This window comes from Dendropsophus ebraccatus, chromosome 11, assembly GCF_027789765.1.
Source record: "Dendropsophus ebraccatus isolate aDenEbr1 chromosome 11, aDenEbr1.pat, whole genome shotgun sequence".
NCBI lineage: Eukaryota > Metazoa > Chordata > Amphibia > Anura > Hylidae > Dendropsophus > Dendropsophus ebraccatus.
In genome coordinates this window covers 12,613,285-12,641,085 of record NC_091464.1, presented here as the reverse complement: position 1 = coordinate 12,641,085, position 27,801 = coordinate 12,613,285, and the positions used below count along the sequence as shown (strand labels likewise).

Sequence of the window (27,801 nt, the reverse complement as noted above, 5' to 3'; positions counted from 1 at the left end):
GAACACCCTGACCCATGCCAAGAACACGTCTATACAGAACAGGGAAGTATCCTGAAACAAGAGAAACTAGCCTTGATAGGACAAAGCAGCCAGTACTGGAGGCCTACGTATCCGATCGTGCAGTGCAGGTAACTGGGACATCCCGGACACTTAGCTACACCCAGATAACCACGGCTGGGGCTTGTATTACCCTGACAGGATGGGTAGCTCACAACTGTAGGGCAGAAGGTGGTCAGACCAACTTCTATACACAAATTCAAGTCAACACATCACTACAAATTTTTTCTCCAGGTTCCGGCAGAGTACACAGCTACACTGGGTTGGGGCTACTTTGGCCAACTCCTCTCCTCTACTCTTCAAGCACCGCTACAACTACCTCTCTTTCTTCTGCTACTCTCAAGCACCTCCGCAATCACAACAAGGTCAAGCACTAAAGTCTGTGTAAAGTTTTATCTATTTTATAAAACGTGTACTGTTATACAGTAAAACTGTTCTATTTTTATATAGCCGGGACTCTGTCATCTTCTGTAAGCACCAGCACTGTACACCTTGGGTAATTTTTTCCCTTACTGTGGGTGGCGGTACCGACAGTCCGGGTGGGTCAGTTGCCACTCAGGACTACCGTGAGAAGAGCGCAAGGGACCCACTACAAACCGGCAGGTTACTGACCATTTAGGAAACACAGCCAGCCACACAAACAAACAGGTATCAACATCAAACCTTTGTGCTGGACAAGAACTGGCATCACGACTATAGTAGTACTGTGCTCTGCCAGAACTTTAGAGGTAGAATAAGTAGAATACTTGAAAGTAAAGAGAATACTTGTGCCCGTGTTTTGACTCCTTGGTCGTTGCACCACCTATTGCCCACCAGTGTCGTGTGACCCGACCTAGACGGGGACACAAGCCCCAGACCTGGGATGAGCAGAGTGGTCAGAGTTCTCTGATTACACCCGCCCTCTGAGATTAGAGTGCTTAGGCTTATAGCAACTTTACTTTATCTGGATCAGTTCCTTTACTTCTTGTGGATACTGTACTGCACTGTGTTAAGATGTCCACGGCGTGGGTTGAGATGATCCCTGACTTGTCCTCTCTGGTAGTGACTTAACACTGCATAGTGTGTAATAAGGTTGCTTGAGGAAAAACTGTGTCTAGGTCTCGCATATACATGTGCTCTGCTCAATGTCTAGACTAAAGATGAGCGGAACTTTCGGACTTTCGGTCCGAAAACCACTCACTCCAGTGCGATGCCTGCGATCCCCGATGTATAGTTGCGCTCCTGGGAATCTACGGCCGGGATCTTCCAGGGAATTCACGATACATTCCCTGGAAATCCAGGGAATGTATCTTGAATTCCCTGGAAGATCCTGCCCGCAGATTTCCGGGATCGCAACTATGCACCCGGGATCGCAGGCATAGTAATTGAGCGAAGATGCTGTTGGACCAAAAGTCCGACGGTTCACTCATCCCTAGTCTAGACCACTACAATCCGGACTGGGGACCTGGCAGGAGCCAGGGCCCAACTTGACTGCTGTAGGGAGCGTCCTATCTTGCGTCCTTCCTCTAAAGAATCTAAGGCAAGAAGACCTCACACTTCCTCTACCCCTGTGACTTCCTTCCTACAGACAGTAGTGGATTATAATAGGGGCGTTCCAGGCGGCAGCCCGGGGCCCTGAGCTCCTGGGGGGCCCATGACCACCCAAAAAGACTTATACTTTCAGTGGCGCACTGTCTCCTGGCTACACTTCCGCCATGATTTGCAAAAAATCACAGGTTTTTTTTTATGGCAATTTTGCACAAATCAGGACATCATGACATTATCTATACTGTACTATGAACGCCAGGCTAGTGCCTCCATAGTTACAGTGAGGTGGGGGGGCCCAGGCTAGGTGAACAGCCCGGGGCCTATGGTAAAGTTAAAACGCCCCTGCCTACAGAATATGTAAACTGTGCTGTGAGTGTGTGTGTAAGATGTAAGATGTAAAGAGAAAGGTGATAGGTTTGAAGAAGAAAGAGCTCTCATTGGTGTACACATCCATGTGGTACATAAAAAAAACAATAACCCTTTAGTTCCTACTGCTGTGCAATATCTGGACACAAATACTTGTAACAATGACATCTAGTTGTAAAACTTTGGTACTGCTACATTACCACTTACTCTTTTAAGTACAGACTTTTGCGAAGGGTGTAACCAATGGCAACATCTGTGGTGGGACACCACATTTGCAGAACCTGGGAAGCCCACTGAGCCACCTAGTGCTGAAAATGATGACAGCTCTTTGGTGGAAGAAGGGAAAATAATTCACTACTGAACAGGATAATGGGATGTGCAAAGGTTTTGATAGCGAGAAGAGTGGAAGGGTTGGTTAGTAAGGTGAAGAAATATGAGGAGATAATGGCAAGGAGTTCTAATAAAGCAACCTTAAGGTTCCAGAAGCTCTGGAAACGTTGGAAAGATTGATGGGGTTTTTTTTTTTCTCTCTCCTTCCGTGCTGTGGGTGGGTGGGGTGGGTATCTGGGAGGGGGGGATAATATATTGTGAATTGTGATACTTTTCTTTTACTATGAAATCAATAAAAAAAAATTGGAGTTAAAAAAAAAAAATGATGACAGCTCAGGGTCCAGTGTATTGCAGGAGCGGGCAGCGAGGCCCCCTGATGCAGCAGGCCCCATAGCAGCCGCTATGTCCTCTACAGTGTTAGTTACACCCTGGTTGCTCTACCTTAAAGGGAACCTGTTAGCCTGGTCAGCCCCCTCCCCCGAACCCACCTCCAGACAGGGCTGGGAATACATACCTGCGCCTGCGCTTCCCGCTCCTGGTCCCATCAAGGAGATATGGCCGTCAGCTCATCTGCGCACTCAATATGCAGATGAGCTGAGATGAGTCAAATGGCCATAGTTAATCATTGGAACAGTTATATCCTATGGCCATTGGACTCATCTCAGCTCATCTGCAAATTGACGTGCAGATGAACCGACGGCCATATCTCTGCGGCAAGACTGAGACTGGGAGCACGAAGTGCAGGAGCCAGTATGTATGCCGGGCCCTGTCCGGGGGGTGAGATGGGCTAGAGGGGGCTAACCTGGCTGACAGGTTTCCTTTGAGAGGCCTAAGTTACATTATAATGCTATGTACACATAGTGCAATCGGCAACAACGGCCATACTTTGTACGCCCAGACACCCTGCATGTTTTTCTATGGGATCCGGCCGGAGCGTATACACAGTATGACATGTCAGTTTTCTGCGGCCGCTAATCATTGAATAGCGCCTGCAGAAAATCATGTCAGTGCACACTATGAAGCGAGTGGCTCCGGCCGCTTGCTTCATACTGTACAGTGGGAAGTTCTGATGCGCATCGCCTGCATCAGAACTCTACGGCCATAAAGATCATCCGGTTGGTACTGCAGTACTGTCCGGGATGATCTTTTTAGAGACCGGCCGGGTCACAGAAAGGCCGGCCTCATACGCCATGTGAACATGGCCTAAACAAATATGCCACAATGCATGCATTAGTTTAATTGAACTGAAAAGCAAGTAAAGCATAGGTGTTCTGCCAAACTAGAATAATGAACAGGAAGCAAAATGACTGTTATTAATTACCGTGGGTGGTCTCATTAGGGAACTTCCTCTTTTCTGATACTGATTTGGCAATTAATACAATAAAACCCGGGATAAATAGTTTCAGGTTAAAATTAATGGTGTTTACCTAAAGATATAGCTCACCTATAGAGTTCAGGAACCTCCGAAAACTTCTGCTTTCTAAACTGATGAGACTTATCAGTAATTAATAGTCAGGCATTAGGATTATAAATGAGGAGATTCATGGGATATTATTAGGAAGAGCTTGAGTCACATGTAATAATTTAGCAGGTACGTCAACAAGCACTCTGGACGTTTGTCTTTGCTGAGAACACATTAATCTTCCTCCGAATTGCACTTTCCTAAGTAGAAAACGGCATGTCACAATATAGTCCGACTTTGCAGAGTTCCCAGGGTAAATAAATGATTTCTGTAACACCGTAACCCGTTGGGATTTATTCCTCTTAATTCGTTCTCCTAAAATTGGAAAGTGTGAAGATCAATTTAAAGAAACAATTCTTAGAATTTTACATTCTAAGGAAATTATTGGTGATGTTTACATTGCCATTAACACCAACCTTACTATTTACTTACTTCTCTACCTGTACAAACTGTATTTGTGGTAGTTACTCTAAAGTAGGGCCGTATTTACCACTAGGCACCCATGGTCCCGTGCCTAGGGCAGTACCTCGCAGGGGGGCCGCACCAGGGAGAGCAGGGGGGAAGAAAACAACTTTTTTTGTTTTTACTTTTTTAGTCTCCCAAATCCCTTTCCTACTTGTCAGTAAATCCGGCGTCTTTACAGGAGGGAGGTGGGCTGGTGTTGAGGTCACAAGCGTGAAAAGAGAGAGGGAGACTGGTATGATGGTGTAATCCAGTCACAGCATGGTGGTGTTATCCAGTCACAGTATGGTGGTGTTATCCAGTCGTTGTATGGCGGTGTTATCCAGTCACAGTATGGTGCTGTTATCCAGTCACAGTATGGTGCTGTTATCCAGTCACTGCATGGCTGTGTTATCCAGTCACAGTATGGTGGTGTTTTTCAGTCACAGTATGGTGGTGTTATCCAGTCACAGTAAGGCAATGTTATCCAGGCACAGTAAGGCAATGTTAACCAGTCACAGTAAGGCAATGTAAACCAGTCACAGTATGGTGGTTTTATCCAGTCACAGTATGGTGGTGTTATCCAGTCACAGTATGGTGGTGTTATCCAGTCACAGTATGGTGGTGTTATCCAGTCACAGTATGGTGGTGTTATCCAGTCACAGTAAGGCAATGTTATCCAGGCACAGTAAGGCAATGTTAACCAGTCACAGTAAGGCAATGTTAACCAGTCACAGTAAGGCAATGTTAACTAGTCACAGTATGGTGGTGTTATCCAGTCACAGTATGGTGGTGTTTTTCAGTCACAGTATGGTGGTGTTATCCAGTCACAGTATGGTGGTGTTTTTCAGTCACAGTATGGTGGTGTTAACCAGTCACAGTATGGTGGTGTTTTTCAGTCACAGTATGGTGGTGTTTTTCAGTCACAGTATGGTGGTGTTATCCAGTCACAGTATGGTGGTGTTATCCAGTCACAGTATGGTGGTGTTAACCAGTCACTGTATGGTGGTGTTAACTAGTCACTGTATGGTGGTGTTAACCAGTCACAGTATGGTGGTGTGATCCAGTCACAGTATGGTGGTGTTAACCAGTCACAGTATGGTGGTGTTATCCAGTCACTGTAAGGTTGTGTTATCCAGTTACAGTATGGTGGTGTTATTCAGTCACAGTATGGTGGTGTTAACCAGTCACTATATGGTGGTGTTAACCAGTCACAGTATGGTGGTGTCATCCAGTCACAGTACGGTGGTGTTATTCAGTCACAGTATGGTGGTGTTAACCAGTCACAGTATGGTGGCGTTAACCAGTCACAGTATGGTGGTGTTATTCAGTCACAGTATGTTGTGTTATTCAGTCACTGTATGGAGGTGCTTTTCAGTCACAATATGGTGGTGTTATCCAGTCACAGTATGGTGGTGTTATCCAGTAACAGTATGGTGGTGTTAACCAGTAACAGTATGGTGGTGTTAACCAGTCACATTATGGTGATGTTGAGCTGTTACAGTACGGTGGTGTTATTCAGTCACAGTATGGTGGTGTTAACCAGTCACAGTATGGTGGCGTTAACCAGTCACAGTATGGTGGTGTTATTCAGTCACAGTGTGGTGATGTTATCCAGTCAAAGTATGGAGTTGTTATCCAGTCACAGTATGGTGGTGTTATGCAGTCACAGTATGGTGGTGTTAACCAGTAACTGTATGGTGGTGTTATACAGTCACAGTATGGTGGTTTTGGTTAAGTCTGTTATGGCATTGTTACCCAGTGATAGTATGGTAATATTGGTCTGGTCTGGCATGGCTGTGTTATCCAGTCACAGTATGGTGGTATTGGTCAGGTCTGGTGTGGCTGTGTTTTCCAGGCACAGTATGGTGGTATTGGTCAGGTCTGGTGTGGCGGTGTTATCCAGTCACAGTATGGTGGTATTGGTCAGGTCTGGTGTGGCGGTGGTAAGTGTGATGCCTGGAGCTACCAATTACCTACCAATCTACCAATCCTGTGGTGAGAATTCCCTCAGACAATATGCAGACGGCTCTAATCGTTGATTCAATGTGGAAATTTCTTTATGTTTTAAGCCGGTAAAAACCATGAAAAACACAATTCAGCCAATGTTTCTACATGTAGAGAAATGCATGTGGCTGAAACCACATTCTCATTTCTTCCCCAGTAGTCATGTGCTGTTACCAGGATTATTGGTTATACGCCTATTGGTTACCACATGAGGGTCTGGCATCTGCTGCATGCGGTGACATCAGTAGTGGATTACAATAGGGGCATTTCGGGCGGCAGCCCGGGGCCCTGAGCTCCTGGGGGGCCCATGACCACCCAAAAAGACTTATACTTTCAGTGGTGTACTGTCTGCTGGCTATACTTCTGCCATGATTTGCAAAAATCACAGTTTTTTTATGGCAATTTTGCACAAATCAGGACATCATGACATTATCTGCCCTGTACTATGAACGCCAGGCTAGTGCTGCCATAGTTACAGTGGGGCTTGGTGAACAGCCCGGGGCCAATGGTAAAGTTAATCCGCCCCTGGGTGATATACAGTAAATGTGGGAATGCGGCCTTAGACTGATCAGATATCAATATGATGTTCAGAAACTAGAAAATCATGATGCTAATTGGTGAGTGAACATGGTGGGTCTGCAGGTTTAGTGTCTAGGGCAGCAGAAGCTGGTAATACCCCATCTAGAGCAGGGATGGGAATCTTCTGCCCTCTAGCTGTTGCAAAATTACAATATCCATCATGCCTGGACAGCCAAAGCATCAGCAGGCAAAACCAGACATCAGAGCATCAGGTCACATTGTGTACCCTTATATTGTGATGGGCAAGAGTAAAGCCAGTGGATTTAAAAAAAAATTGGTTTCTGGCATTGCCTAATTTTATCCTACATAAATCCATTGAAAAATGTAGCTCGGTTAATTTCATTTAGTGAGAAGATCCATCAGCTCTATTTTATAGGATCCTAATCTCACTGATCACCTGGAATATACCCCCCCCCCCCCCCATATTATTATGTCTCACTAGTGCCATTTGCAGTCTGTGTCAGAGGAATAGCTAATGGTGAACATAGAAGTCATACCTGGCCCTGGTATCTAGGGGGGGGTTAAAGTTCTCTAGCACGTAAAAAGACACCCATATAAATGAGGGGTACTCATAGACTTTACAATTAGGCCTCTGGGGCAAACAAGTGAATAATATTACAGTATGTCTGTACTAAAGAGGTTGTCCAAGTAAGTAGAGATCGCAGGGAATTCCAACCTCTGTACCCCCCCACTGATCTCCATATTAGGCCCCCAGCTTCCTTGTTATGAATATAGGTGCGGGTACGGCACGTGGCCCATAGCTCTATGTATTCCTATAGAGCCGCCGGAAAGAGCCAAGAAAGCACTTTTCAGCTTATTCGTATTGTATTCATAACAAAGAAGCCAGGGGCCCGATACAGCGATCAGACGTCTGTTTCTGCGGCAATTTACTTTACTTTAATGCATTGAGGTCAATGGGATGACGGACGTCCAATGCACACAATGTATAAAATGACGGACGTTATCTGCATGAATGTCAAAATAATGATCATGTCAATTATTTTAGGAAGACAAACAGCAGATGTTATTTATTTTTATTTTTCACCATCCTTTTTTCGTTTTAACCTCAAAATGACAGACAAATGTTTAAACGGAGGAAAAAATGTTGTGTGAACATAGGCTTACTTTAATGTTTCATTAGAAAAGAAATCTGCAAGCGACCTTGTAAAATCACTTCAAAAACCAACATGACATATTTTGCAATTTTCACCAGGTTCCATGTTCAGTACCTATGAATCTTATCCATTGTACAGCGGGGTATAAGCAACTTCTCTGACCCTTGTTGTGCATTAATAAGCTATACATTTACAGAGTAATGTCTCCCATGATACAGCAGAAATTGTCCAGAAAAGAGGCTCATGAAAACTTTTTATGGTTTTGACCTTGAAACTCCCCAGATTCCAATTTCTTTGAGTCAGGGATGTTCTGAAAAAACAAACCAAATAAATTGTTTCCAAGTAGAGATAAGCGAGCATGCTCGTCCGAGCTTGGTACTCACTCGAGTATTAGGGTACTCGATGACACTCCTTACTCGAACGAGCATCTCATGATACTCGATACAATGGCATCTTCTTCTTCCTGCATGTTTGGCGGCTTTTTCTCAGCCAATCATCATGCAGGAGAGTTTTTGGGTGCTTGTAGCATCACGTGGGAACCCGACATGACAATAGCAGCGATTGGCCGGCCAGATCAGATGACCTGGGCATATAAGAATCAGGTCTCGCGATGCTCGTGTCAGACGTAGGCTGGATGAGCATAGGGAGAGAGCTGCTGTCTGTCAGGGAGAGTGTTAGGGTTGGAATAATAGTGTCTGGTAGGCAGTAATCATCCACAAAGAACCCAAAAGTCCTTCTAAGGGCTACAACTACATTTTTTTGACCTCCTCTTGGCTGCTGGCTGGGACTTGTAGTGCAGCTACCGCCATCTTGGCTGCACACTGTGCAAAGCGACTGTTGCCAGAAAGGGGACAGCACGTGGTCCACAAAGACCCCAAAGAAATTGCCCAAAGTCCTCTCAGTATTCATTTTTGCTGCTGCTGTACCTTGGCTTCCTGGGACCTTTAGTGCAGCTACACCTATCCTGGCTCTGCAGTGTGCAGTGTATCGGGTGCTCTAAAACAAACAACACCTGGTACCTGGTACACACAGACTCCATAGACTAAACCAAAAGTCCCCCCAGTTCTCATTTTTGCCGCAGCATCTTGGCTTGTTGGGACCTGTAGTGCAGCTACATCTATTCTGGCTGTGCAAACGGTGCTTTAAAACAAAAAGCATCTGGTACCTGGTACACAGAGACTCCATAGACTACACCAAAAGTCCTCCCAGTTGCACCTAGTTGTGTGCTTACCTAACATGTGCCTTGCCCATCTTGGTCTGGGTCAGCAAAATTGTATTGAGGGCCACCACCCAGCTGTTGCCCATAATTTGGTGTAATGCTGCGATTAGGCAGCCCCAGAGGTGACCATGCATGCTGCCCCTGCTGTTTCCTGTCCATTTCCGTGGTGTTTCTATCATTTTCTGAGGTTTCCTGGTTTTCAGGCAACTTTCCCTGTGCAGAGCTTTGGTCCCCTGCAAAAATGCTCGAATTTCCCATTGACCTCAATGGGGTTCGTTACTCGAAACGAGCATCTGAGCATTGGGAAATATTTGTCTCGTGTATCGAGCACCCGAGCATTTTAGTACTCGCTCATCACTAGTTCCAAGAAGATCCCATCCTGCAACTTTAATGCCCCTGTCACCATAATAAAAGTCAAGTCAAAATTGTTGGTCAGTCAAGACACAGACTTGACTAGATGTGACCTGTCAATGAACTATGGGGGAGATTTATCAAACTGGTGTAAAGTGAGACTGGCTCAGTTGCCCCTAGCAACCAATCAGATTACACTTTACATTCCTCACAGACTCTTTGGAAAATGAAAGGTGGAATCTGATTGGTTGCTAGGGGCAACTGAGACAATTCTACTTTACACCATGTTTGATAAATCTCCCCCCTGTTCTCGTACGTATATAACATGGCAGGAGCTTTCTATAATGACACAGATAACCTTTTAATGGACTTAAAGGACTGCTGCTCACATCTTGAGAACTGTAGGAGATCTAGTGGCGTCTGTACCGTGACAGGTCAGAACTATTTCGGCCTCATGAGGGGGTTTTAATGTTATGGCTGGTCAATGTAAGTTAGTCTGATCACACATTGTATGAATTTGGTATTGATAAATTTATTGCATTTCTATATTAGGTTATTGATATTATATGGAGAAGACCATGGTGACTGTGCCAGCCTTAGTGGGTTGTGTAAGGAGAGCAGCTGATCCCCAGCATCATGCCTTGTGTATGTGACAGGGCTGAGGGGTGGTCTGACCACAAAACTTTCTTTCGGAAGTTGTAGACAAGAAGATGAACATCAAGTGTATTCACGGCCAGGCGAGGGAGGGGGGGGGGGGCTAGTTGACAGCACCCCCTCTAAGCCTTTCTCCCTACTGCTCTCTCTCTTTACATGGAGTTCAATTCTTGGGAAACCTTTGGAGCGTTCAATGTGGTCTATTGTCCTAGAATGTATTTAGGAAATTTCAGAATCAGATCAAGGCAGAAAAGGAAGCAAAAGGGGTGGGAGGGCTGATGTAAGAACAAAAAGAGGGCTGTTCTGTTCTCCCCACTGCCCCCTCCATTCACCAGCCCACCCCCTTCTCTTCTTATCAGTTTTTCCTATCACCTGGCTTAAGCCCTGTTATACCTAATCACTTGTCCTGGGCAGCCAATCCTCAGCTGCTCGCTCACTACCCCCTCCCCATTTGCCACTGTTTATAAATGAGTCAGTGGAGATCAGAGAGGTGAGCGCCTGCATTTACTTTCTCCCTCTACTTCAAGTACCTCCACTTCAGTCGCCTCTAGCACACCTGGGTGAGATCACACTCTGGATACCTGGCTGCCAGGTAAGTGCTTACCGCTCCGTCATGGCGACCGCTAGATGGACATTTATAACCCGTATTATTTACTTCTTTTTATTAGTTTTCTTTTATTCTCTCTGCATTTGTATTGTTTAATCCATTTGGCATATACAAAGATGATATCATATTATATTAATTGCATCTATCTATCTATCTATTCTCTATTATCTATCTATTTATCTATCTATCATCTATCTATCGTCTATTTATCTATCTATCTATCGTCTATTTATCTATCTATCTATCTATCTATCTATCTATCTATTCTCTATTATCTATCTATCGTCTATCTATATATCTATCTATCTATCTATCTATCTATCTATCTATTATCTATCTATCTCCTATCTATAATCAATCTATCTATCTCTCTATCTATCTATCTATCTATCTATCTATCTATCTATTTCTACAAATTACACTGATATATGGAATTGACCCAATGATGTGAATATACTGGTATTTGTAGAGTTCTGGCTATCTATCTATCTATCTATCTATCTATGTATCTATCTATCTATCTATCTATCTATCTATCTATCTATCTATTATCTATCTATCTATCTATCTATCTATCTATCTATCTATCTATCTGTTATCTATCTATCTATAATCAATCTCTCTATCTCTCTATCTATCTATCTATCTATCTATCTATCTATCTATCTATCTATCTATTTCTACAAATTACACTGATACATGGGATTGACCCAATGATGTGAATATACTGGTATTTGTAGAGTTCTGCCACATATAATTATTAGGCTCGGGCTATAAATGCAGAGGTTGTAATGATGTATAAAGGAAAATGAGCCGTGCAGAAAGGAATGATTTTGCACAGATAATTTATATGGCAAACATGAAGATTAACATCACAGACACCTATCTGTTTCCTCTAGACCTTTATATACCAGTCCTTTGCTATACATAGATAGAGTCAAGGCATCATTACTTCTCTGCTGCATAAACTTAAAATTATATGGAAGTTTTCATTAAGTTTATATTAAATGATTTCAGGAAACATTCTAGAACTTTGCTTTCCGTGTACATAGAAAATGTCAGAATTTTAATAAAGAGCACCTCTCCTTTCAGCTTCTCTATTAAATTTCAATAGACTCATTAGATTTCATGACTATTGTATGTTCTCAAAGGCTCTTCTAGTAACTCCAACCAGGTCCATGCCAGGCACAAGGTTATATAGATGATCATTATTATGGGACGCCTTTGCCCCATAAGTTTTCCAAAGTGGGAAAATAGCCTGAGGGTCCTATTACACGGAACGATTATCGTATGGAAAATCGTTAGATCGTTCGAATTTAAATGAAAATCGTCCTGTTGCAGGCAACGAGCGAAAAATCGTTGGTGTGTCACTGATTTAAATCTGACCCTAAAATCATTGTTAATCGTTCGCTGTAATTCCACATTTGTTCCTCTTTTTTTGCTGGGATCAGTTGAATTAAACGATCGTAGTAACTAGCGACTATCGTTCTGTGCAATATGGTGAACGATTTCAGGTTAATGATAAACAATCTAGTTTGTGATCGTTTATCGTTAATCAGTACACATCGCTTTGTCTAATAAATAGAGATGAGCGAACCTCGAGCATGCTGGAGTCCATCCGAACCCGAACTTTCGGCATTTGATTAGCGGTGGCTGCTGAAGTTGGATAAAGCCCTAAGGCTATGTGGAAAACATGCATATAGTCATTGGCTGTATCCACGTTTTCCAGACAACCTTAGAGCTTTATCCAAGTTCAGCAGCCCCTGCTAATCAAATACCGAACGATCGGGTTCATATAGACTCAAGCATGCTCGAGGATCTCTACTAATAGACCCTAAAACAGCTGTACACTATAGTTATATTTAGCCATTGCAGACCTAATAAAAAAAGTCTGGGAAGGTGATTAAAACATTAAAAAAACGTATGGCTCTCAGTGTACTTGCCTCTTATCACATCCTAATACCTAGACGTCAGGTTATCTCTGTCTCACCTCCAGCAGTCACATGTTCCAGCACATTCCAAGTTTTTCCAGGCTTTAAGCTTTCATTGGCTATGAGGGCGCCTTCCACTAACAAACGACCGCCATATATAATCATCATTATTTACAATCGCCATGATAAAATAACGTCCTTTTCCCTAAAGAGACCCAGTGGTAACATAGACAATACTGTCACACAGACAGACACATACAGAAAGATTTAATAAACATGGTGTAAAGTGAAACTGGCCCAGTTGCCCCTAGCAACCAATCAGATTCCACCTTTAATTTTCCAAAGAGTCTGTGAGGAATGAAAGGTGGAATCTGATTGGTTGCTAGGGGCAACTGCGCCAGTTTCACTTGTTTCACCATGTTTGATAAATCTCCCCCATACTGTCAAAATTTACCAGCAAATAACAGTCCTTATTTTAAAAATAATGGCCGTTATTTGCCAGTAAATGCAAGCTGTCTAATAAAAAACAGTTGTCATATTGACGGTATGTGAGCATAACCTTGAAATAACCATAACCATTAATTACTTGTAGTAAGACTATGTTCACTTACATTGGAGTTTCAGTGCAGTACTGTCACAGTCCTCCAGCATCTTCACAGAAATGATGCAGTACTGCAAATAAACTGTTATGTGCGAACACAACCTAAAGGAATAATGGGTGTGGACTAGAGATGAGCGAACCGGGTTTGGGTTCGAGTCGATCCGTACCCAAACGATCGGCATTTGATTAGCGGGGGCTGCTGAACTTGGATAAAGCTCTAAGGTTGTCTGGAAAACATGGATACAGCCAATGACTATATCCATGATTTCCACATAGCCTTAGGGCTTTATCTAACTTCAGCAGCCACCACTAATCAAATGCCAAAAGTTTGGGTTCGGATCGACTTGAGCATGCTCCAGGTTCGCTCATCTCTAGTGTGGACACCAAAGAAGACATTTGACTTTGAGGCTATGTTCATGCACAGTAAAATAAAAGCAAAATACGGCAGTAAAATAGGTATAAAATGTGGTCATATATTGGATCTAATAATGTGCTATATTACAGTCTAAGGAAAAGAAAATGTTAGTTTTTACAATGTGTTCAGATACTGACATTTATCCATAGACTTTAATGGAGCACATTATTAGGTGCCCGTTTTTCTAAGGGCCACTCCAACGAAAAAAATATGTTTTCAATTCAACTGGTGCCAGAAAGTTATATAAAGATTTGTTTAATTATTTATTAAATTATAATTATAATTAAAAATAAATGGGAAAAAAAAACTCCAGTCATCCAGAACTTACCAGCGGCTTTATGTCCTGCAGGAAGTGGTGTATGCTTTCCAGTCTGACACAGTGCTCTCCTCTATCCATGTCAGGAACTGTCCAGAGCAGGAGAGGTTTTCTATTGAGATTTGCTGCTGCTCTGGACAGTTCCTGACATGGACAGAGGTGGCAGCAAAGAGCACTGTGTCAGACTGGAAAGAATACACCACTTCCTGCAGAATATACAGCAGCTGATAAGTACTAGAAGACTGGAGATTTTTAAATAGAAATAATATACACATCTGTATAATTTTTTGACACTAGTTAATTCAAAAGCTAGTTTTCTTCTCTGGAGTGCTCCTTTAATGTCAACAACGCACTCCATTAAGGTAGTGAGTGCAGACTGGAGAAAATACTGGTCATAATGCTTTTATATATACAAGGGGGGTTTACAGTGACCCATTACTAATAGGACCACAGAAGTCCGATGTCTTACATCATAATACACGGATTAGAACACGGACCTTATGGGTTTCCTTTATACCCTTTTCAGCAGTTAATGGGTTAGTGAAAATATTTTCTAGGAAGGACTCTCTCAAAGTGACTTCTAAACATGACTCAACCTTATCAAAGAGAAAAACACTCATAGAACTGTGGAAAAAGTGATACAGGACTGATATGGTATGTAAAGGAAGTGTTAACTCTTCGGTGCCTTCATTATTGCTTTTGTGAGGTCATTTTATTTTGGAAGGAGAAACCATAATTAGGCTATGTTCCCACAACGTCTGAGAATGACGGCTGTAAACAAGGATATGATCCTTACCTCATTGTAATATAATGGCCGTTATTTTGCAGAAGAAGACGTTGTGTGAACGTAGCCTTATGCTGTTTGTATTGGGATGCCAGGTTGTTGGATACTGCAAGGATAAAGCTTCCAGTGTTTTGTTTCAGGCAAATGTACCAGCAGGCACACCACTTTAAGATTTTTACATCAATAAATCGGCGCCGCCACAGGGATGCCGGAGACGCGGTCTTTTTTTTTACTGCAGCCTGGTTCCTGTGCACGGCACTGGTCTATTCCCAGTCAACGGCCCAGCATAAAGAACTTGAGGTGGGCCCACCCCAGTGTGACGTTCTCCACTCCACTCTGTGACGCGGCTCCATAAGAATCAATGGAGCCACGTCACAGCGGGGAGTGGTTTCAGCACACTGGGGGCCGGCGGGCCCACCTCCAGTTCTTTAGGCAGGGCCGGAGACCGGGAATAGACCAGTGCCGTGCACAGGAACCAGGCTGCACTTTAAAAGAAGGACCCCGCCATAGGCATCCCCACACCGGCGCCAATCTATTTATGGATCTGCTGGTACATTCGCTTTAATAGTATACATTCCATGGAGGAAGTATGGATCTGATGACATATAAGCCAAGTGCGGCTGATCATCGCTCTGTGTAATAGGGCCTTTAGGCTGGAATCACACATGGCAGTTTTTGGTTCCAAAACCAGAAGTGGATCCAACAGGAAAGAGGAAGTAAATACTCTCTCTTTATATTTTCCGTCCCCTTTGAATCCACTTCTGGCACATAAACTGCAGGGTCAGTTTTCCATAAAGCTGTCATGTGGGTTTCCAGCCTTAGCATAAAAAGGTAAGCCAAGCAATGACATTACATTACAACACATTCTCATAAATAGGTAATACTTTTATATAAAGTATTTGAACAGATTTGTCACCATTCCCAAAATGGTCCATATGAAAAGACTGAGCCCCTTCCAAAGCACCTCACATTGCAGGGAGCGCTGCCCCTTCCTAATGTGTATGGAGAGGGACCAAAGGAATTACAGGATTACTGTCATATTTTTGCTTCTTGTCATACAGACATTCCCAAACAAGAGGTATTCCAAGAGCACAACTCCTATAGAAACCAATGGCAGGGAGCTGAAGAGGATGCACCTGAGATGCCAACTACCCCAGTAGAAGGCTTCTAGACATAAATCCAAAGAAAGTGCTCTTGGACTCTCTTTGGATTTATGTCGTGTAGAAATGTCCAAAGCTTCAATTGGTCAGGGTCTTAATGCTGAGCCCCCTATCACCTCTAGATATAGCTGAGTGAATCATGCGGCTGTAGGCATGGTCGTACACTTCACCTGGTTAGATCTATACATCAGCGTGGAGACCCTGACCAGTCAAAACTTCCGACATGTCTCTATTTATTAAATAACGTTGACTTATACCCATATGAAAATTCTTTATCGCCATATCAGTTATATCAAATCAAGAGGTAAATATAAATAACAAGTGTAGTATTATATAACAACATAGCACAGGATCATAAGATAGGTTATAGGCTGTATCCATGTTTTCCTGGGCAGCCCTAAGGCAGCATCCAACTTCTCCAGCCACCGCAAGTCAAATGCTGCACGTTCAGGTTGGAAGAATGTTGCCGAACCTTGATTATTTCAGAACCCGACCCGAGTGTGACAAGTTCACCCAACACTATTTATAATACAGCACAAGTAAAATAAAATGTAAAAGACAGCTTGGACTGTATTGGGCACACACAGTCCCTATTCAATTACAAAATCACTTACTGAGGGCGGCTAAAGTCCAATATGACATAATAGCAGGAGGAATTTTCTTTCAGGAGTTATTTAAAGAGTAAACAGTCTTTAAGATGCACTGGTGTTTCCTACAAGAATTGCATCAATCCCTAAGTACATACGCTTTCTTTAAAAATTATATTTAACTATGCTGCTGGGGCTGGGGGGGAGATGACAGGAACATATACTTACCTGTCCTGCTCCACTGCCATTGCTGGGCCACCCACTCTCCACCACCAGCGATTTCAAAACATCTGATGATCCGCCATTCCTGCCGAAAATGGAAGCTCAGTATAGACTATACTGGATATACTGAGCTTCCATTTCCAGTGGGAATGGCGGCCCTGGAGTCGTCATGAGCGGCAGAGCAGGGCAGGTAAGTATACTGTATGTCCTCCGGAAGCATAGTAAAATATAATTTTATCATTAAATCATTTAAATTTTAGTGCTAATCTTCTAGTGTAAATGCGGCAATGATCAAACAACAAACAATAGTTTGTTTATCGTTGATCATCTTTTGAGCTGACCTCAAAATTACCGTTAATCGTTCTCAAGTCTGTCAAGTCTCAATATTCACAGTCCATAGATACGAACACGCAGCACAAATCGGTGTGGCGGGCACCGCATATCACAAATATAATAGTAGAGGTGCAAAAGAGACTAGCCAAAAAACAATATGGATACACAGAAAAGAAACAGCGGCTAGACTAATAAAGGATAATGCACACCCAAAAAGGTCAAAAAAATATCAACAATATTTTATTAACAACAAACAAAAACATGAATATTAAAACCACTTAAAACAGGCCTAATAGGCCAAGATGTAACTACACAAGTGCCCTCCAGACAGGGGTGATTCTAGCCTCTCTGCTGCCCGAGGCGAACTATAGGATGACAGAATACTTAGGGCAACAAGTAATGTGCCAGGTGGGGTAACACCCTCACAATAGATGTACAATATACAATATTAAATCACATGAATCAATGCAAACAATAGAAAAGGAGAAAGATAAAGTATATACATGAGAAAAATCTGAGTCAAAGTATACCAAAATAACCTAGTCCATAATGTAAACACAAGACCTATAGCAATAGCAGGATCCCCTGGCACACAGCAGTGTAGGTTACTTTTCATAGAAATTTTAACTTCTTGTCTAAACGTTTTTTGTTTTAAAGAAAAATCATTGCTTGTTGTTTACTTAATGAGCAGATCACGTCAGGCTTTGGCAGTTTTGGTTAGGGCAGTTTCTGTAAAATGGTGGGGACAGAAGTCAGACTGTAGATGGTCCAAAAGCAGGTTGGATAACAAGTGGGGGAACATTTCTAGGTAGACATGTTCAAGTTTATACGCCAGCTTTTTTGTCTCTTTTCTTTTAACATTGCATTGGAACCATTGCATAGAGTCTTCACTATATCGATGTATAGGAGAAAGAGATCATTTTCACATAGTTTCCTGATTACATGCTATTTTTAACACTGCCCGAACATAATTTGTAAGGGGTACTACAAGCCTTGTCAGACTTTGGATAATTTTTGGGTTATAAAGTTAAAGGGGTATTCCGGGGAAAATGTACATTTCCTCTACCCACAGCATAGGGGAAATCCCGGGGGGGTCCAACCCCTGAACCCCCCAGCTATCTTCATATCGGACCCCTGCTGCTCTGCTCATTCCTATTGAGCAACGAAAAGAGCCAAGAACAGCACTCTTCTGGCGTACTTGGTTCTTTCAATCGCTCCATAGGAATGAATAGAGCCGCAGGTCTATTTATAGCAGAGCCAGCGGGGTCAGATGCAGAGATCGCTGGGGGGGTTCAGGGGTTGGACCTCCCATGATCTACTCTTACCCTATTCTGTAGATAGGGGAAAAGTAAATTTTTCCCAGAATACCTCTTTAGGGTGCGTTCACACCTACCGCATCCGCAGCTTATTTTTCCGCGGAAATCCGCAGGTCTGGTAGTGCAGATTTCAACCTGCGAGAAATCCGCGTATGTGTGCGTTTTGCGGTTTTTCTGCATTAAGTTTATCGCAACTGAAATGTCAGTTTAAAATGTCTCTCATTCTAAATGAAAAAATAAGCTGCGTATGCGGTAGGTGTGAACGCACCCTTAGGGTGCAAACCCACTTGCCGGATCTGCAGCGAGTCTCCTTGCTGCATTTTTGCAGCGAGACTCGCTGCAGATCCCAGCCCTATACTTTCATTAGCAGAGAAACTTGCAGCAGGGATGTACATCCCTGCTGCGATTTTGTCTGCAGCCCTCCCCATTAACCCCCTAGCCGCCGGACATTATACATTACCGGGTCCCCGTTCCTGCTTGCTTCGGGGCTCCCGGTGCCTTCACGGCCCGCCCGGCCAATCAGTGTGCTGCGGCGGGGCAGCGCACTGATTGGCCGGGCGGAACGTGCCGGGAGCCGCCGAAGCAAGCAGGAGCGAGGACCTGGTAATGTATATCCTGCCCGCCCCCCCTGCAGCCCCGATCGCCCCCGGCCGCATGATCGCCCCCCCCCCCCCCCCACCGGTGTCTTCACAGCCCACCCGGCCAATCAGTGCGCTGCCCCGCCGCAGCGCACTGATTGGCCGGGTGGCCCGTGAAGACACCGGGAGCCCCGAAGCAAGCAGGAACGGGGACCCGGTAATGTATAATGTCCTGCGGCTATGGGGTTAATGGGGAGGGCTGCAGAGTTTCTCTGCTAATGAAAGTATAGGGCTGGGATCTGCAGCGAGTCTCGCTGCAAAAATGCAGCAAGGAGACTCGCTGCAGATCCGGCAAGTGGGTTTGTACCCTTAATGTCTCCAGGTGCCAACAACTTTTTTGCGTCTTATCACATCACAAGCCCATTAGAAACCCCCCAGGTGTTAGCTGAAAAAGATTTTGTTACCTATTAAGGTATTAAAAAAGCCAGATCCCCATCTGACCTCTATAAATTATACCCCGCTGAATAGACAATCATACAGGAATTGAATAGTTAAGCAAGCCGACCTTATTGCTGTTTGGCCGGGCACATTTATTTAAGGTGATCTGCTACACAAGCTTGTTGCTTTCTCTTCAGACAAACCCAGACCCATATGGCACCCAAAAAACCCAACCAGCATTTACCCCTCAATGCCTATAAAAAAAAATTGTTCCACTTTAGAGCTTGATAAGAAACTAAGTGACCCAAACAATTTGAGTTTTGTTACATAGCAACTATGGCCAATTACCAGGTTATACCAAAGGAATGTCAAACATTAAAGGAAATCTTCACAACCCCTAAAGGGGTACTTCGGCCAAGTTTAAAAGTCCAGGGAGGGCAGGTGTCGTAGAAACATAATACAGAAGTTATACTTACCTGTCCCCATGCTCCTGCAGTGCTGTGACTGAGGCTGGATATCTCTGCAGTCACTCACTGGCCACACAGCCACACAGTTACTGCCAGGTCGTGATGACACAGGAAGCCGGGAGAAACAGGAGATCAGAGGCTGACAGTGAGCTGCTAGTGCCGTGGCTGCATGGGAGCAGGTAAGTATGACTTTTTACTATGTACTCACCACCCTCTGGCTGCTCTGCATTTTTACATTTGGCCGAAGAACCCCTTTAAAAACCTAATGATCTTATATACACCATAAAGAAAAGTCAACAAAGCCTTTGTAAAAAATAGAGATAGTTCATAGAAAGTTGTTGAAGAGAGGAGGCAGTAAGTTAAGTAGGGTTCTATATAGGGGTATGTATTGTTCGGTATACACAATCCTATTCTATACTTACTAAAAGTAAATCTCTTTAGGGAAACGCCTATATGATGTAGTTTTTAGTCTCTTCCTTGACTCTACTAGATTTGTTAATTCTTTGTTGGATTTGCTATGGTTATGTTAAAAACAGTACATTCTTCTTTGATCCTCTCTGTATATTACTCACTATTTTTGCAATTATTCCAAGCATTTATTTAGTCCATGACATGTATAGGTCTTTTCTGTTTGGATACTCTATGGGCCCTTTTCCATGAAAAGATTAGCGTTCGGATAATCGTTAAATTGTTCGGAATGAAGCAATAATCGTTCGTTATAATAGCAGTTAACGACTGCTGTTAATCGACAAACAAGGAATCGTTGATCGCTTAATGAGACCTAGACCTATTTTTATTGTTGCTCATTCACAAATCGTTCGTATGGAATAAGACGTCGTTCACAGTAGCGACGAACACAATAGCAGCGACAAGACGACAGCAAGAACGATCATACGTAACGATCATCGTTCCGTATAAATGGGTGAACGATTTCAGGTCGTTCGCAATAGCAGGTCGTTTGAGATCGTTTATCGTTAACGATTATGCGAATGATAATCATCCCATAGAATAGGGCCCTATCTTTCTAATACATTGGTACCTCGATTCTTGAACTGCTCCAAATTCAAGTAATTCGGTTCCTAATTTTCGAAGAGATTTTACATTGGAGCTTTGGAGCCACTTGCTCTATTCTCAACCTCTTGTTCAACATCCAGTCTTATAGTTTGTGTAAAACCATGGTGGAACACACACAGTGACACTGCTGTTGGAATCACTGTGTGGCTGCACTGCTTTGAGTTGCCGCTTGTTTGCCGCCTTCTCCTTTAGTCTCCTCGCTTTATTGTATTGTGAGCACTGTCTGTCTCCTCCTGCTGACACTATGCGACTCCCCAGAAAAAAATAGGGTGTGAGGGTCCCTGTGTGCACCTTGTTAGTTAGTTATAATCATAGTACTGTAGTGATTAAGGGGGTTATCCAGAAAAAAATCTTTTTTTTTTTTTTCAAATCAACTGGTTTCAAAAAGTCACAGAGATTTGTAATTTACTTCTATTTAAAAATCTTAAGTCTTCCAGTACTTATCAGCTGCTGTATGCCCTGCAGGAAATGTTGATTCCTTTCCAGTCTGCTGCCCCCTCTGTCCATGTCAGGAACTGTCCAGAGCAGTAGCAAGTCCCCATAGAAATCCTCTCCTGCTCTGGACAGTTCCTGACATGGCCAGAGGTGGCAGCAGAGAGCACTGTGTCAGACTGAAAAGAATACACCACTTCCTGCAGGACATACAGCAGCTGATAAGTACTGGACGACTGATGATTTTTAAATAGAAGTAAATTACAAATCTTTATAACTTGATTTGACAGTTGATTTGACACCAGTTTTCCCGGAGACCCCCTTTAATGCATACATTAGATTATATACCCTTCTTTCTTGGGTTGAGATCGGTATTAGCGTTATAAATAATAAACACATTGATGCTCCAGTATGTAAATAAATGTCATCTGTAACTGGATATCAGGATATTAGTTATTAAGCTCTCATGTCGGATGGAGCTTGTTATTGAAGCGATAATTTATCCTTAAGGTATTTCTCTTGGACAAGTATCCATTGAATACCTGAAGTCTTGGTACTGTACTTTATGTGTAAATGAAGGGCTAACGTCATCGAGTTAGGAGAGCCGGTTACAAGAGGACACTTGTGTTATATTGGGAAACATTTCAGTAATCCAGAAATAGGAGCCGCTCCCAGGAGACTATAACGTCGGGATGCACACCAAACAAAAAGACAAGCAAAAGGCTTTTTATGCACCGTGGAAACTTAATCTTTGTTGTGCAAAATAGAACATCAAAAAACGTGCCAGGTAGGCAGGCAAATAAAGAAATGTGTTCTACAAGGAACACACTAAATGGGGTAGAAGGTTGGGGAAGACTAATGTACTGTGTGCCAAAAATACACACAAAAACAATAAAAACTATTTTTTTTTTTAAAAAGGGACTTTGGAACTCAAGTTCTTTGGCACATACTCTTCATAGGTCCCAACCATTGGGATCTATTGACCAACCATGGACCAGGCAGAGGGAAGTCCCCATTATTTCCATATGTAGCAGGGGCCTTGGTGTCTGTGTCATCAGCAGCAGGTATCGTAAATCCACATAAACGGAACATAAACCTGCCTGGGATACACATATATCTATCCTAAAATAATAAAAAAGGAAATACTAAAAGGTCAGACTAGATGTTTCTACATCAGCTGTAATGTCATATAAACACGTTTGAAAGCCATCCTGTATGATTGCAACCAATGCACCAGAAGAAGATTGCAGAAAAACAGCGCTGACGATGTAGGTAACAAAACAACCGTCATCCTCAGTGTCCCCAGCCCTACAGGAACATAATGATGGGTTAGCATAGGGTCTTTCCCTTTATCACCTTACAAATGGGTTTAGCAGTCATGTCACCATGAAGAGCGCACTGTATCATGTGCAGCCAGGGATTATGGCTATTAATTAAGCATTTAAATGTTAGTAAAAAGCCTAGTGGGGGGGATCGGCTTCCCACAATGTGATCGTGTTAAGACAATACATTATACTCACCGACTGTGGCCTAAGCGATGCTCTTTAGCAGTTACTAGCAATAAAGCCCTACCAACACAGGTCAATACAGTACATATGTACTGCATTGATCTCTATACCCATGCAGTTCACTGCTCATAGGAGTCCCCTGCCCCCGCCCCCCCCCCCCAATTAGAAAAACTTTTTCCATAAATATAAAGTCCCATCCCATAATAAAATGTTAAATCACCCCCCTTTTACTAATTTTTAAATAAAAATATATAAGCAAAAAAATTATAAATAAATTTGCTATGGCGATGTGGGGAATCATCCAAACTATTAAATGGTTACATCCCTGATCTCACCTGGTAAACTGCATAAGTGCAAAAAACTAGCAAAGTGCAAAATTGCAGATAACATCAAGGAAATTTTGCATTTACGCAAGTAAGGTACTGAAAAAAAAGTACAGATCATGGTGCAAAAAATGGCACCTCACACAGCCCCATAGACCAAAAAAGCAAATAAAGCAGAAAATCATACTGACTTGAGGAACATTGGTAACTTGTCAGTTTTCCACAGGGCAAACCGCGTCAAGACGAACCCCCCCCCCCCCCCCCATACACTTTTTTTCACGATTTTGCAGCAGATTTTATAAAGAAATTAAGTGTTTCAGGGTACAAACCCACTTGACGTATTTGCTGCGTGAATCAAAATAAGCAGGCAAAACACAGGTTGGCTTTATACAATTGTTCTGCGTTAAAATACGCAATTGCGTATTTTTGAAGCGTGAAGCTACATGCGTTTTTCGCACAGGTTGTTAACAACTGATGCTTTGCTAACAACAAGCTTCACGCTTCAAAAATACGCAATTGCGTATTTTAATGCAGAACAATCATATAAAGCCAACCTGCGTTTTGTCTGCTTATTTTTAAGACTGATTCACGCAGCAAATACGTCAAGTGGGTTTGTACCCTCATAGTACAATTGGTGTTGCAATAAGGGCTCATATGAACCTGTAGCTGCAAAAATACAAGTGCTATGGCCTATCACTAAACTAAAGTGCAAACATGAAAATCGGCCTGGTCCCTAAGTTTGTTGCCAGCTGCAATTCACATCCCAAACTGCTGACGCGGTTAGATAGCAGGGAGCAGGGAGACACATTATATATCGTTCTGTGCTTCCAGAATGCAAAAAATGTACAAAGCGTGAAAGTGGCCTCCTCACCCCCATCCATCCCAATCCTTTCCTATATCAAGTCCTCAGCATTATAGTGACTTGGGACTGCCTCTTTGCACCAGAGAAAAATGCCTTTTCTCAGAGTCCACGCGATTCACCATCCGTTCCGCCAAACGATACGCCGAAAACCTACTCCAGTCCTCAGCTGTCGTAGGTTTTCGGCGGTGCGCACCAGAGCGCATGGGATTTATGTAGAGGCAGTCCGCCTCTACATAAATCCCCGTAGCGCCGGAGATGCGGGGACATTTATAAGTCCGGCTTAAAAAACGCCGGACTTAATAAATGTCCCCCTAAGTGTGTCGGGCAGGACATCAATTAAGGCAGAATGGGCATAATATGGTGACTAGTCATCCTTAATACTGTGACTAGTCATCCCTACTGCAATGCCCATAATAGTAGTTTTATAGTTATTTTCTCTCTCCATGTAAAACGGACATGTTTACAGAGGTATATACAAACAGAGCAGCATGCCCATGGTTTAATAACCCCAAATCTGCTGACAACTTCCCATTAACCGGAATTATTATGTGCCCCAGTGTATCACAGCACGCAGCAAAACGAAGGTCAACAACTGAAAAAACTACTATACTAAGTTGTTACTATCGAATCCCCTGTAATCCAGTGACTAAGATGAATGCTTTCCAGCAGTGAAGGAGTTAAGAACTGCTGGTTGCACCAAGTTTGCTGCTGTTCAGAAGATTAGGAATTTAACATTAGATTAATGCATGGAGATACAGTATGACGTGGTCGGGGAGATAATCCTCAGCAGGACAATGTTTGGACAACTTGTTAGAACAAGTGTAAACCTGCGATTTGAGGGTCATACCGTTTAACTAGAATCTTCGGGTTAAAGGGGTACTCCAGCTAAATTTGTTTTCTTTCAGATCAACTGATGTCAGAAAGTGCCAGAGATTTATCATTTACTTCTATAAAAAAATATTAAGTCTTTCAGTACTTATCAGCTGCTGTATGTCCTACAGGAAGTGGTGCATTCTTTCCAGTCTGACACAGTGCTCTCTGCTGCCCCCTCTGTCCATGTCAGGAACTGTCCAGAGCAGCAGCAAATCCCTATAGAAAACCTCTCCTGTTCTGGACAGTTCCTGACATGGACAGAGGTGGCAGCAGAGAGCACTGTGTCAGACTGGAAATAAAACACCACATACAGCAGCTGATAAGTACTGGAAGACTGAAGATTTTTTAAATATAATTAAAATACAAATCTATATACCTTTTTGACACCAGTTGATTTGAAAGGAAACCATTTTCACTGGAATTCCCCTTGTAATGTTATTATTGTGTATGTTATATGCATGGAATATCTAGAGTGAATAAGATCAGCCTGGGACAGGTATCGGACAGACGATGAGGTGTCTTGTTTTCTCTTCTATTGTCCACATCTTATATAATTACTTCATCTGTTTGCAGAAGTCGAAATTTAATTTGCTGCCTATTTTTTCATTGTTTGCTCTCCGTGTTTATTTTTATCATTTTCCTTTCTACCAATACTTTAAACGCAGATTTACACAGTGCTCCTACGGGCTAGAACATGTACAAAGTATTGCTGTGCACCGCATATATGATAGGTGACAGTGACCGATGAATCCGACTGCTTACAGGGTTTTTATATTTATATAGAGTTTGTGCTGTTTATATATTTGTCTGGAGACGAGACTAGACAAGAGCCGGACATTCAGCCTGTATCAGATGCACTACTACATATGGGAAACCTTATTTCTAGTATCCTTAGCTTTAGATTTGTAGTCATGTTGATAAGGTCCACAGAATATGTATACCCTCCATGTAGAAGTAAGGCTAGGATCACACAACTTCTTTTTGTTGTCCTTTCTGATTTAAGGTATCTTAACACACACTGTATTGCAGTGAATTACGCAGCAGATTTGATGTAATCTGCAACTTCAAATCTGCGCCATCAAATCTGCTGCAGATCCTGTACATATGAACGCACCCTAAGTATTTTACAATTGTGATCATATTAGGCTGGGTTCACACTGTGTTCTTGCTTTCCATTTAACAGATACATGGTCAACTTACATTAGTGTAAGTCAATGGGGAACAGATCCTAATAGATGGCAAACAACTGCATCTGTTTTTGCATGCGTTTTTTCCCCATAAGGGTGCTAACACACACGACCGATGCGCAGCAGATCTGCAGCAGATTTGATGGTGCAGATTTGATGCTGTGTTCAGTTATTTACATTAAATCTGCTGCGTATCTTCTGCGTATCTGCTGCGTTTTCACAGCAGAAAATTCACTGCGATATGGTGTGTGTGAAGCTACCCTTAAAGCGAATGTACCACTAGGTATATTGCTTTGTGTTTTGCACATGCACAGACCAGCACTGGAGAGGGGATGCCCGCCACCACCAGTGTGGTGAAACCACCTCCCCTCTATTAGAATCCACGAAGCCACGTCAAAGAGGGGAGATAGTCACACAGGGGGCCGAGACCTGCTGTTATTTTCCTTTTAAAGGGATTGTCCAGTAATAAACGAAAATAGTTGTTGGGTGGCATAAAAAATGGCATACTCACCACTCCTGAGTACCCACAGCTGTAACACTAACATTTCTGCTGTCCACCACTTCCTGGCATCTGAGGACACATAGTCTCTGCAGGAATTGCCCCCCTCAGTGATTGGCTGAGCTGGGGGCCTCTTGCAGGAATGATGCCTCATCAGCTACCAGGAAGCAGAGCTGGGGTGTTGGCACTGCAGCTGTGGGAGCTTGGGAGTGGTGAGTATGCTCTCTTTTACCCTTGGCATAGAAACATTTGTAATACATTTAGTGATTGCTATGTGATTTGGACATTATTTGAGTATAAGTTTTGTTTGGATCAGAGTGATAGCATGCAGAGGCTGGCCCATCAGAGTACAGCCTCAAGTAAGCCTAGGTTCGGAAGAGCGGACCTGTCAAACTCTTTGGGTTAGGCAATGTTCTCCAAACTCGAAACTCGAAACTCCAAACTTTGACATTGAATTCCCCAACAGCTGCAGAAGTTGAAGTCCTTGAAAACATGGATACAGCCTAAGTCCTATGGCTGTATGCATGTTTTCCTGACAGGCCTAGGGCTGCATCCAGCTTCTGCAGCTGCGGAGAATCAAATGCTGAGTGTACGGGTACAGAGGACGTTGCCGAACCCGAACTATTGGACAGGTTCGCTCAACACTAGGTCTGAACAAAGCAGGCCCCCTACTATAAGAAGGGGCCTATGTACAATGATACATACAATGATGATACTTGGGCATGATTTCTATAGCTTTAAGGCCCTATTACACAGAAAGATAATCGGACAAATCAGCCCTGTCAGGGCCGATTATCGCTCTGTGTAATAAACACAACGATCAGCCGATGACAGCGATCATCGGCTGATCGTTGTTATAGGTTTGGACCTATAATTGTCGAGCACTGACCGCGTATCGCTACGTGCAATAGCGGTGCGCGGTTGGCTATTTCCAAACTCTATACATTACCTATCCATGCTGCAGGGCTCCTCTTGCGCTCTGCTTGTCACCAGGTCCCATGCTGCAGCTCCAGAGTGGCCTGTCTGAGCTGACAGGCTGCTCAACCTCAGGCAGTGATTGGCTGAGCGGCCTGTCATCTCAGACAGGCCACTCTGGAGCTGCAGCGTGCAGGACCCTGTGAGAAGCAGAGCGCAAGAGGAGCCCTGCAGCCTGGATAGGTAATGTATAGAGTTTAAGCAA

General features: G+C 43.2%; 1 protein-coding gene across 1 annotated transcript in view; it reads left to right on the top strand.

Moving 5' to 3' along the window:
* Positions 1 to 9,922: 9,922 nt before the first annotated feature.
* SLC26A9 (solute carrier family 26 member 9) overlaps positions 9,923 to 27,801 on the top strand; it is a 62,179-nt gene continuing 44,300 nt past the window's right edge. Inside the window, exons 1-2 of the mRNA XM_069945579.1 lie at positions 9,923 to 9,940; positions 10,636 to 10,700. Coding sequence (XP_069801680.1) covers positions 9,928 to 9,940; positions 10,636 to 10,700 — 78 coding nt within the window. The 5' untranslated portion in view covers positions 9,923 to 9,927. The remainder of the gene's footprint in view (positions 9,941 to 10,635; positions 10,701 to 27,801) is intronic.